Here is a 12,849-nt window from a genome sequence, read left to right on the forward strand (position 1 = left end):
AGTTGGGGGCAAGAAGTCTTCTCAAATTATCTCACCTCCTACACCTACAGCTTTACTCTACTACAGTGACCCACAGGCATGGTCAGTCAGACCTTAGAACACCATCACGACTGAGGCATTGCCTTAATGCTGGACAGCAAAACCCCATCTCTGGCCATTGTCTCTTACCCTTCCATTTCTCCTGCCTCTTGCTAGACATATTTTTGATCCTTACTATAAGTCCCTCTATCTTTCCCCCTTTTCTCAATCTATCACCCCTTTCCTGGTCCCTCTTTTCTTCCTGTTAAGGGAGATTTGACTTTATAGACAATCAATTCAACTTATATCATCCTGCACCTATTACTCCCTCGCTCTCTTGTGCTGCTGCCAATTCCCAACTCTGGATCACCTCATTATACACCTTCTTAGCCTCTATCTGCTGAGTGCTGCTGCAAGAAGACACACCACCAAGTTCACTGCAACATGTGGTTTAATTTTTCTCTCTCTCTCTTTTTTACTGAATAGTATTTTATTTTTCCCCCAATTGCATGTAAAGATAGTTTTCAACATTCATTTCTGTAAGATTTTGAGTTCCGACTTTTCCCCCTTCCTCCCTTCCCTCTCCCCTCCCCAAGAGAGCAAGCAATCTGATATAGGCTATACATGTACAATCATGTTAAACATATTTCCACATTAGTCATGTTGTGAAAGAAGAATCAGAAAAGGGGAAAACCATGAGAAAGAAAAAACAAAAAACCCCAGCAAAATAAAGTGAAAAGAGTATGCTTTGATCTGCATTCAGACTCCATAATTCTTTCTCTGGATGTGGTTAGCATTTGCCATCATGAGTCTTTTGGAATTGTCTTGGATCATTGTACTGCTGAGAAGAGCTAAGTCTATGATAGTTGGTTATTGCACAATGTTTCTGTTACTGTATACAATGTTCTCCCGGTTCTGCCCACTTCGCTCAGCATCAGTCCAGGTTTTTCTGAAATCTACCTGCTCCTCATTTCTTATAGTACAATAATATTCCATTACATTCCTACACCACAACTTGTTCAGCCATTTCCCAATTGATGGGCATCCCCTCAATGTCTTATTCTTTGCCACCACAAAAAGAACTGCTATAAATATCTTTCCTTTCTTAGGATCTCTTTGGGATACAGAGGAGTGGTACTGCTGGATCAAACAACCATTTTGGGCATAGTTCCAAATTGTTCTCCAGAATGGTTGGATCAGTTCTACGCGGTCTAAGCTCAACTGGGTCCTCACTAGTCACAGAAACACTTTTATTTTTCCTTCATTCTCTACTGCAGTCTTTACAGTAGGCTGTTCTATATCTTATCTTTTCTTCTCAAAGCCTTAATGCCTTCTCATTTCCTCTTGTCTAGTAAGGAGCAAATGTTCTTGCCTCCTACTTTACTGAGAAAATTGGGACCATTCATCTTGAGTTCCTTTGTCTCCTCTACTCTGGACCTCAAAACATATGTAGGGTATTAAACATACTGCTATTAAAGCTTAAAACTTCACTAAGACTTTTGGGATATGCTACATATATATGTATATGTGTGTATACACGAGGAGACAGTGGGTGAAGATGTATTGACTTATCTTTCTGTTTACTTTCACCCCCTCCCTTCTCCTTACTTCTATTTCTGAGTAGGAGGTCTAAGCCAACTTCTACTAGTCCAGGCCAATCCTTCTACCTGTGCCCTAGATCTCATCCTCTCATTTCTTCTCTAAGGGCTTGGCCTGTGTGTGCATCATTCCCTCTCTCCCAATTACATCCAATTATTTCCTATCTATTAGTTTTTTGCTGCCTACAAACATGCTCAGATCTCCCTCATTCTTAAAAAAAGGTTCCCCTTGATCCTGCTGTATCTCCTAATTATCACTCTCTTCCCTTTCAGTGCCAGACTCTTAGAACAAATCATCTATATTTATTGCCTCCACTTCCTTCCCTACTCCTGGCAATATTGATTTCGATTCCACCAAAGGACCAAAAATGTATTCGAAGGTTATCAGTGATTTCTTCTGTTAAATCTAATGGCCTTTTCTTAGTCAACTGCTCTTACAGCTTCTAGTACTAATGACCAGTCTGTCTTTGTTGGATAAGTCATTATCTCTTTTCTTGGCTTTCTTGTCCCTGCTTTCTCCTGGCTATCCTCTCACCTCTCTGACTGACCTTCCTAAGTCTTGCTATGTTATCCATTTTCACAGCCCTTAGCTTGGGTGTCCCCCAGGGTTCTGCCCTTGGCTCTCTTCTCTCCTCCCTTTATAATCTCATTTGTTTCCATAGGTTTAAATATCACCTCTACCCCGATGATTCCCAGATCTGAGAAAATTTGAGAAACAACCTATATGTCAAGTGGAAATCTCTCTTGAACTCCATTCCCAAATTATCAATTTCTAGACATCTCTTTGATTTCCTGTATTTCAAACTCAACATGTCCAAAGTGAAATTAATTAAATTGTCCTCTAAGCCTGTCTTTCATCCAGACTTCTCCATTTCTATTGAGGGTACTATCATCATCTTTCCACTTACCCTGCTCCATGATCCCAGTCATCATTGATAGTTCTTTCTTCCTCACTCCCCATATTCAGTTAGTTTCAGATTCTACCTTCATAGTATTGGCCCCTCTTCTCCACTCACCGCCATTATCCCAGTTTCTACCCTCATTACTTCTTGTCTAGTGTGAAGGTGGGGTAGTAATTATCCTACCTCATTTAGCCTTGATGTATTTATCAGTAACAATAGCTACAACTAACTACGTACTAATAACTACAACTACAAAGTAGGTTTTACACAGTACTTTAAGGTTTGCAAAGCACTTGAAAAATACTATCTCATTTTATTCTCAAAACAACAGTAAGAGATATGTGCTTTTATTATTCCAAATTTTAGAGCTGAGGTAACTTGCTGAGGGTGATCCAGCTTGTAAATGTATGAGGCTGTATCTGAACACAGCTCTTGCTGACTTCAAGTCCACAGCACTATTCTAGCTGCCTCAGTGAGAGAGAAAGTTCAGTATCCACTGAGACCACATCTTTATTGAATTACTCAAACCCAGGGGTGTGAACGAGGCCTAAACATCTCTCTTCAAGCAATTGTAATGGGAATGTAAATTTTAAAGATCTTCCCTGCCCCTAGGCTAAAGTGCACCTGGAACCTGGGGTGGGAGGCTTGTTTTTCAGTTGATACTTTTTGATTGGCCAGTGGGTCCAAAAGGTTGTTACATTCTCTCAGCCAGGAGAAGGCTATATAAGCCCTGATGTGTAGCTTTGTTTTTGGGGCTCACTTTGAGAAGTGTTCTGTGATTTGATGAAACTCTGGGCTAGCCGTTGTCCAGAGCCCCCTGGCTTTGAAACCCAGATGTTGATTTGGTATGGATGTAATGGTTGGACAGTTTGGAAATCTGTCTACTTGATCTGTTTCTGTCTTGATAATTCTGTCTGTATACTCTGAAGTTCGGGGTGCTGACCTCTTTCCCCTGAACTTGGTAAACGATATATGTTTGATTGATTAAAGTAAGCTTGTTAACCTATTTTGAGTTGCTTTCCTTTAACAAAGCAGATCCAAAAACCTGTGTTGGCAGCAACCCTGAGGACGCTTGGGGTGCTTGCTGCTACAGCAATCAATCAAAGACTTCAGATTAGGTGCAAAAAGTCCTTAGATTTACTGGAGTGACATTGGTAGGGTTGGCTCAGGAAACCTGGATATGCCTGGAGGGTCATCAGTAAAATACTGAACCAGTTCAGGCCCAGGAGATTAGAGCAATTCCAGCTAGTTCTTTTAAGAATTTATTAGGAGGAAGGAATGGCATCCTCAGCTGAAGTCTGTCTTCCTCCTCCAATCCCACTGACCTGAGGAAGACCTTGTGAACTCTGTAGTTAAGGAAGACTACCCTTCTTCCCACAGTATCTTAGAAGGGTCTCTGATAAGCTGAAAGCAGCTAAGACATTAGAAACCAAGGACAAATGATGAAGATTCACAGTTTTATAAAGAGTCCAGTAGAAAACTACATCATAGGGGTGGCTAGGTGGCACAGTGAATAGAGCACTGGCCCTGGAGTCAGGAGGACCTGAGTTCAAATCCAGCCTCAGACACTTAACATTTACTAGCTGTGTGACTTTGGGCAAGTCACTTAACCTCAATTGCCCTGCCTTCCCCCTCTAAAAAGCAAAAAAAAAAAAAAACCCCAAACAAAACACCAAACCTCAAAACCCTACATCATAACCTTCTAACCCTCAAAATATGTGATTATGTGACCCAAGTGTACAAATATATTTATACTAAACACTTTTTGCTGTATCAAAGAACTGGATACAAAATATGTATTCATCAAAGGGAGAATGGAGGAAGTTAACAGAATGTGAAGTTAATGGAAAATTATTGTACTATAAGAAGTGACAAATGGCGGTGAAGCCAAGATGGAGAAGAACGGCAGGGACTCACTGGAGTTCTCCCAAATTCCTCTCCAAACAACTTTAAAATAATGCCTCAAAATGAATTATGGAGTGGCAGAACCAACAAAAGGAAACAATTTTTCCAGCCCAAGACAATTTGGAAGGTTGACAGGAAAGGTCTGTCTCACTGGCATGAGAATAGAGCACAGCCTATTGGAGGCCTCTCTATGATAAGCCAACAGCAGGCCTTGGGGTTAACTGAAGGGGGAGTGGAGGCTTCTGGAGTTCTCAACCCACAGATGGTAAGGAGGTTGGACAACTGGTCAGAAGATTACACTGGACCCTTTGCTGGCCCTGGGTTCAGGACTCTGTTGCATTGCCTATACACAGTTCCTGGTTGCAGTCCTAGGGTAAGAAGCATTAGCATATCAGCAGCAGGATGACAAAGACCTTGGTCACAGTTTCAGGGTGGAAAATGGTACTGCTTGTGGTTGCTCACAGACAAGAGCACAGGCCAGGAGAGCAGTGACCACACCTCTCCTTAGATCACACTGTATTGGAAGAACTGATCCCCAGAACTAGCTCTGAAAATAGGCGCACAAAAAACCTTAAAGCTTGGGACAGTGCCCTTTCTACTCATACAGTAAATAGACTGGAAAAAGCAGCAAACAACAACAAAAAAACCCCTTGACTCATAGAAAATTACTATGGTGATAGGGAAGGTCAAAACACAATCTTAGAAGAAGACAACAAAATCAAAATAGACACATCCAAAGCCTCAAAGGCAAATGTGAATTAACCTCAGGTACAAAAAGAATTCCCAGAAGAGCTCAAAAAGGATTTTAAAAATCAAATAAGAGGGTGGCTAGGTGGTGCAGTGAATAGAACACTAGCCCTGGAGCCTGGAGGACCTGAGTTCAAATCCGGCTTCCGACACAACACAAAACTAGCCATGTGACCTTGGGTAAGTCACTTAACCCCAACTACCTTACTTTCTTCCTCCCAAAAAAAAATCACATAAGAGAGGTAGAGGGAAAATAAGGAAAAGAATGAGAGTGATGCAAGAAAATCATGGAAAAAGAGTTAATAGCTTGGTAAAGGTGGCACAAAAAATATTGAAGAAAATAACACCTTAAAAAACAGATTAGGCCAAATGGTAAAAGAAGCACAAAAATCCACTGAAGAAAAGAACTCTTTAAAAAGCAGAATTGGTCAAATGGAAAAAGAAGTATAAAATTTGACTGAAGAGAAGAACTTAAAAAAGTAGAATTGGTCAAATGGAGAAGGAAGTAAAAAAACTCACTGAAGATAATAATTCCTCAAAAATTAGAACTGTGCAAGTGGAATCTAATAATTCCAGGAGGCATCAAGAAACAATAAAACAAAATCAAAAGAATGAAAAAATATAAGAAAATGTGAAGTATTTCACTGGAAAAATGACTGACCTGGAAAATAGATTGAGGAGAGAGAATTTAAGAATTATTCAACCACTTGAAAGCCATGATTAAAGAAAGAACCTCAATATCATATTTCAAGAAATTACCAAGGAAAACTAACCTGCTATCCTAGAATCAGAAGGTAAAATTGAAATTAAAAGAATCAACCAATCACCTCCTGAAAGAGATCCCAAAATGAAAGTTTCCAGGAATATTATAGCCAAATTCCAGAACTCCTAGATTGAGGAGAAAATATTATAAGCAGCCAGAAAGAAATATAGTCAAGATAACACAAGATTTAGAAGTTTTAACATTAAAGAATCAGAGGGATTGGAGTATGATATTCTGGAAGGCAAAGGACTTAGGATTATAACCAAGAATCACCTACCCAGCAAAACTGATATATAATCCTTAAGAGAAAAAAGTGGATATTTAATGAAATAAAGAATTTTCAAGCATACCTGAAGAAAAGACTAAAACTGAACAGAAAATTTGACTTTCAAATACAAGACTCATGAGGAGCATAAAAATGTAAACAGTCAAGAGAAATCACAAGGGATTCAATTAAGTTAAACTGTTTACATTCCTACATGGGAAGATGATACTTGTAACTTTTTTTTTTGGAGGGCAATTGGGGTTAAGCAACTTGCCCAAGTTACACGGCTAATAAGTGTTAAGTGTCTGAGGCTGGATTTGAACTCAGATCCTCCTGACTTCAGGGTCGGTGCGCCACCTAGTTGCCCCAGTACTTGTAACTCTTAAGAACTTTATCATTATTAGGGCAGTTAGAGTATATACAGACAGAGGGCACAGATAATGAGTTGATTATGATGGGATAATACCTAAAAAAAGTAAAATTAAGGAATCAGAAAGAGGGATGCACTGGTAAAAGGGGGAAGAGAATGAGGGTAAATTATTTCATATAAAAGAGGCAAAAAAAAAAACAGTTTTTACAGTGGAAGGAAAGATGGGGGTGGCAGGCAATGTTTGTATCTTATTCTCACTGGAAATGGCTCAAATTAGGAATAACACAACATACCTGGTATGTGATTGTGATGACTATTATTGTGCTGTAAGAAATGATTTCAGGAAGCTTTCAGAAAAACCTGGAAAGTTGGGTATAAATATTTATCTTACCCTATAGGGAAGTAGGAGGGGATGAGCATAAGAGGGTGGGGGCTGATGGAAGGGAGGGAGGATTGGAAGAGGTGGTAGTCAGAAGCAAAACAATTTTGATGAGAGGGTGAAAGGAGAGGGAGAGAAGGATAAACAGGAGAAAATTAGGATAGAGAAAAATACAAAGTTATCGTAACTGTGAAAAATTTTATAGTAAGTTTATTTGATAAAGTCCTCATTTCTCAAATATATAGAGAACTGAGTCAAATTTATAAGAATACAAATCATTCCCCAATTGATAAATGGTCAAAGGATATGGACAGGCAGTTTTTAGAAGGAGAAAGCAGAGTCATCTACAGTCATATGAAAAAATGCTCTAAATCACTATTGATTAGAGAAATAAAAATTAAAACAATTCTGAGGTACCACCTTATACTTATCAGTCAGATTGGCTAATATGACAGAAAAGGAAAATGATAAATGTTGGAGAGGATATGGGAACTGGAAAACTAAAGTAGTGTTGGTGGAGTTGTGAACTGATCCAACCATTCTGGAGAACAATTTGGAACTATGTCCAAAGGGCTATAAAATTGTGCATACCCTTTGACTCAGAAATACCACTATTACCTCTGTATACCAAAGAAAATTTTTAAAAAAGGAAAAGGACCTATATGTACAAAAACATTTTATAGCAGCTCTTTTTGTGGTGGCAAAGAATTGGAAATTGAGGGGATGCCCATCAATTGGGGAATGGCTGAACAAGTCATGATATGTGATTGTGATGGACTATTATTGTGCTGTAAGAAATGACTGCAGGAAGCTTTCAGAAAAACCTTGAAAGATTCATATGAACTGATGCAAAGAACCAGGAGAACATAGTAACAATATAGTACATAGTTATAACAATACTGTATCAATGATCAACTATGAAAGACTTAGCTAATTTAATCAAGACAATGATCCAAGGCAATTCCAAAAGACACATGATGAAAAATGTTATCCATCTGCAGAGAAGGAACTGATAGAGTCTGAATGCAGATCGAAGCATACTTTTTTCCTTACTTTATTTTTCTTGTTTTTTTTTTTTTTGGTTTGTTTTCTTTCACAACATGACTAATATGGAAATGTTTTGCAAGATGGCACATGTATAACCTATATCAAATTGCTTGCCTTCTCAATGAAGGGGAAGGGGAAGGAGGAAGGGTGAGAATTTGGAACTCAAAATTTTAAAAGGTGAATGTTGAAAATTGTTTTTACATGTAATAGGAAAAAATAAAATATTAAAAAAGTGACAACTACGAAGAATTCAGAGAACTTTGGGAAGATTTGCTGTGAACTGATACAGAATGAAATGAGCAGAACTAGGGAATTTACATGCTTCCCTAATTTACAATATTGTAAATGTGACTAATCATGACTTCAGAAGATTGATAAGGAAGCATGCCGTGTGCCTCTTGACAGAGAGGTGATAGAATAGAGGTACAGAGGAACACAGTTTTGGACCTGGCCAGTACATTAAGAGAGGACCTGTATCGGGGGTGGAGGTGGAGGCTGAATAGGAAATGAGAGAACTATAAAAAAAAACAGTTGGTTCAATAAAATAAAAAAAATTCAGAGAGGAAAATGAAAAGATCTGAAGGAGACAAAAACATCTTATATAGAGAGAAACCCCCAAAAAAGAAGTGAATGAGAAGAGAGAAAGTGGAGGCAATGGGCACAGACAGCATCCCGCCCTGTGGAGCCTGGCTCCCACCCACATTGGGCTCTGAAATCAAGGAGACATATAGGGTAATAGCTTGAGGGGATAATAGGATCAAGTGAAGGTTTTTAAGCCTGGAGAAGACCCGGAGTATATTTATAGGCAGGAGAGAAGAAGGCAATAGATGGGGAGAGGCTGAAGATCAGATACAAAGGGATGACTGACATGAGGCAGTTATAGATACAATTAGAATCAGAGTTGCAATCAGAAGGGTTAGTGCTGGTGAGGGGAAGGTCCACCTCTTTGTCAGAGACTGGAATAAAGGAGGAAGGATGACGTCAAGGAATTTTGTGAAGGAAGGTAAAAGGAGAAGAATGAGTGAATGGTGAATGCCCTCTACTTTCTCAGTAACATTTAAGGTGAGGTACTTTGAGGACACTGTAGGCGAAGGGGTGTGTGGGAGGCTTGAGGAGAGGAGGTTTGGAACAGCTGCTAAGGGAAATTCAATAGAATGAATTAAGTAACAGTAAAAGGAGAACCTGCAGGCCTCTAGGCCACATGGCCCTCTAGGTCCTCAACTGCTGCCCTTTGATGGAATCCAAACTTCACAAAATGTGCACACTTGAGGACTTAGAGGGTCTCATGTGGCCTCGAGCCTGCAGGCTCCCCACCCCTGCTCTCCCAACAACTAAAGTTATCCAAACATGGAATCAGATGCTTTGGGAGATAATATTTCTTCATCACTTGAGGTCTTCAAAATAAATCTAGATGGCCATTTGTTGGAATGCTGTAAAAGGGATTCTTAGGCTGAACAAGATGGTTTCCGAGGTCCCTTACACTTCAGAGATTCTGTGATTCTGCTAGTGAAAGAAATACAAGTGTAGGAGGAGAGGCAGGTTAAAGCTAAAAGAAGAGAGTTCCAAGATGGAGAAAGCCGGTCATTAGTGTCAAATACACTGGAGAGGCAAAAAAAAAAAATGTGAATGGAAGAAAAAGCATTGATGACCTTTGGAAAAGCCGTTTTGGCAGAGTTGTTGGTAGAAAACAGATTATAAAGGGCTAAGGAGGGAGAAAAAGGAGGCACTGGGAGGCAATAGGTGTAAATCATGTATTTTTAGAAGTATAGCCCTGAAAAGGAAAAAAATATATAGAATCATAAATTTAGAACAAGAAGGAAGCAACTATCACATTATTTTTCTCTCTAAACTCTCCCCTTCTCCTCTCTTCCCTAATCCTATAGAGGGCAACACCATGCTGAGGCTCATAACCTAGGAGTAATCCTGACTTCCTCATTACCTTTCATTCCTCATACTCAAGCTGCTGCTAAGGTTTGTCAACCTCACATTTGCAACATCTCTCCTCTATGTCCCTTTCTCTCCTCTGACACTGTCACCCCCTAGCCTGCCTCAAGTCTCTCCCTACACTAGCTCTTCCTCCATTCAGCCACCAGAGTGATTTTTCTAAAGCACAGGTCTGACTGTGTCCTATTTCCACTCCCCACCACCCACAATTCCCCACTCAATAAACTCCGGTGGTTCCCTATTGCTTCCAAGATCAAATACAAAATGTTATGTTTGACATTCATAGCCCTTCGTAACCTAGCTCTTTCCTAGTCTTCTTACACCTTACTCCCAAGATGTACTCTTTAACTCAGTGTCACTGGCCTTCTGGCAGTTCCACAAATGAGATCCTCCATCTCTGAAGCCCAGGCATTTTCTCTGGCTGTCCCCCAAGCCCAAAATGCTCTTCCTCCTCAACTCTGATTACTGACTTCCCAGGATTCCTTTAAATCCCAATAAAAATTTCACCTCCTGTGTTAGACAGTAGATAAGTGACTTGTCCAGGGTCATACAGTTAGTGAGTTGGGCTGGATTTGAACTCAAGTCTTCCTGACTGCAGGTCCAATACTCTACCTACTGTGCTATCTAGTTGCCTGCAATGTGGCAATTCACACTGGATAGCTTTATTATTGTGTTACTTAATGGACTATGTTAATTAAATTATGATCTAATACTTAAATGAGTGACGTTAGATGATCATACTAGTGTCAGTGTTTCATATTTCTATAGCCCTTTAAAGCTTACAAAGCACTTTCTTTCTGATGGCTTTGTAAGATGATGAGTGTAATATTAGTTCCCTGTGATAAATGAAGTGAAAGCTCACACAGGTTGACTGCTGTTTCCATGGTCACACAGGCAGTAAATGTCAGAGCCAGAATCTGAACCAGGTCTCTTGAGTCTTGACCAGCCATATTTCTAGTATGTAACACCAACTTTTATAGTGCAGGGGGAGGTGAGGCCCTTTCTAAGGGAAAATGGGGAGGGGACGTGACTGGGGGCTGAGATGACAGTGGGGTCCCAGTTTCAAGCTGCAGGGTCTGATGAAGCCCCAAACATGTGCCACAGCTCAAGATCTCCTTGCTAGGTAGGCTGGGGCATCTGCTCTTTCCTTGAGGACGGAAGTAAACATCTGGCAGGTGTGATATCCACAGAGTCAGATTTTTATAAGCTACATAATGAAGCACTTCTAAACACAACTACCATTCCTCAGACTGAAATACCCCAACTTGTTTTCCTAAAGTGGTAATTTTGTTACTAGACTGGTACAATTTTGAAAATATTTTAATTTAAAGGTGATTTTGAGATTTCTGGTTTTCTGCAATAATATACCTAATCTGGAGGTAAAATAAGAATGAAAATTAACTAAGTGGGAGAAGAGGGGAAGATTATTTAATTTAGATGATCATTTCAGTCTGGGGCAATAAAACAAACATCAAGAAGGGAGGAAGAAACGTAAGCCAGAGTATGGAGAGATTCTGCTCACCTTATCCATGCTGGCCTGGTTTAGTCTCATGATAGAGGAGTGAGCCAGGCGATCGTAGACTGTTCTCAGTGCCTTCTTGGAATAGAGCTCTTGGGGCTTGAATAGCTCCTCCAAAAATTTTTTATTGAACATGGTTGAGATGATGTCATTCATAACTGTAAAGAAAAAACAGAATCTAGCTGAGCAGTGTGTAGGAGGAAACTCTTTAGAAGCATCAAAGAGGGATGCACCTGGGAGTACACAGGTCTAGGCTGGGCTGTACTTTTTAATGAATATATGAATATATGCTATCAGGAGAGGAGTGGTACAATAGAAAACACAGCTCAAAAACAGAGGGAGGAAAGCCTTGCAGTGGATGGAGCGCTGGCCCTGGAGTCAGGAGGACCTGAGTTAAAATCTGACCTCAGATACTTACTGTGTGATCCTGGGTAAGTCACTTAACCCTGTTTGCCTCAGTTGCCTCATCTGTAAAATGAATTGGAGGAGGCAATGGCAAACCACTCCAGTATCTTTGCCAAATGGGATCACAAAGAGATGGACATGACTGAAAAGACTGAATAAAAACAAAAATGTGAGGAAGATGTTTCTTTTTCTCCCTTTAAAAGATCCCTACTAAGAGATCTTATTTCCTTTAACAATAATTGTTTAGTAAGAGGCTCCAATGTACAAGGCACTATGTTAGGCATGAGGAAAGATAAAAATTACAGTCTGGGATTTCAAGGAGCTGCAGCCTTCTGGGGTTGGAGGAGGAATACATTTTCATAGAAAAGAACAGTAACAAAGTAGGGCATGACAGAGAAAGAAGAAATCCAGGGGAAATGCTCCAGGGTAATTTTAGGAGGGAGAAAACACCCCTGGTAGCCAAACTGAGTCTTATATGTCTTACAGACATTTAACACACTTTGGTTGAATTTGGTTGAGAGAAAGATGAGGATTCTGGAAGGCAGCAATGAAGAGGGAAAGTGGCCCAGGCACTGTGGCCAGCCTGCTCAAACTCATCTAGGTGGGAGACAGGCTATGTTTGAAGGACAGTCTAGTGTAGCTGGGAGTGAAGGGTACGATATGAAATGAAGCTGGAAGGGAGGTGGAAGCCAGATCGTGAAGGGCCTTAAACGGCACAGTAAGGAGTTTATACTTTATCCTTTAGGCCACAGTGAGCCACTGAAGGTATGAGTTAGAACTGTGAGACAAGAAGCTAATTTTAGCAGCTGTGTGAAGGATGGCTTGGAGGGGGAGAGACTGGAGGAAAGGAGATCAGGAGAAGCCTATTATAACAGCCCAGAGAAGAGGACATAAGGGTCTGAACCGGAGCAGTGGAAGTGTGAGTGGAGAGGAGGGATGAACATGAAAGATGTGATAAAAACAGATCCAACAGAATTTTGGCAACTG

General features: G+C 40.2%; 1 protein-coding gene across 1 annotated transcript in view; it reads right to left on the minus strand.

Annotated features, from left to right (window-relative positions):
- The window catches only part of OSCP1 (organic solute carrier partner 1), a 45,706-nt gene that overhangs the window by 15,780 nt on the left and 17,077 nt on the right, over window positions 1-12,849 (minus strand). The window contains exon 2 of the mRNA XM_069067954.1: window positions 11,461-11,615. Coding sequence (XP_068924055.1) covers window positions 11,461-11,615 — 155 coding nt within the window. The remainder of the gene's footprint in view (window positions 1-11,460; window positions 11,616-12,849) is intronic.

This window comes from Petaurus breviceps, unplaced genomic scaffold (assembly GCF_028583685.1).
Source record: "Petaurus breviceps papuanus isolate PSGF00001 unplaced genomic scaffold, PetGlider_PUasm1.0 90760, whole genome shotgun sequence".
NCBI lineage: Eukaryota > Metazoa > Chordata > Mammalia > Diprotodontia > Petauridae > Petaurus > Petaurus breviceps.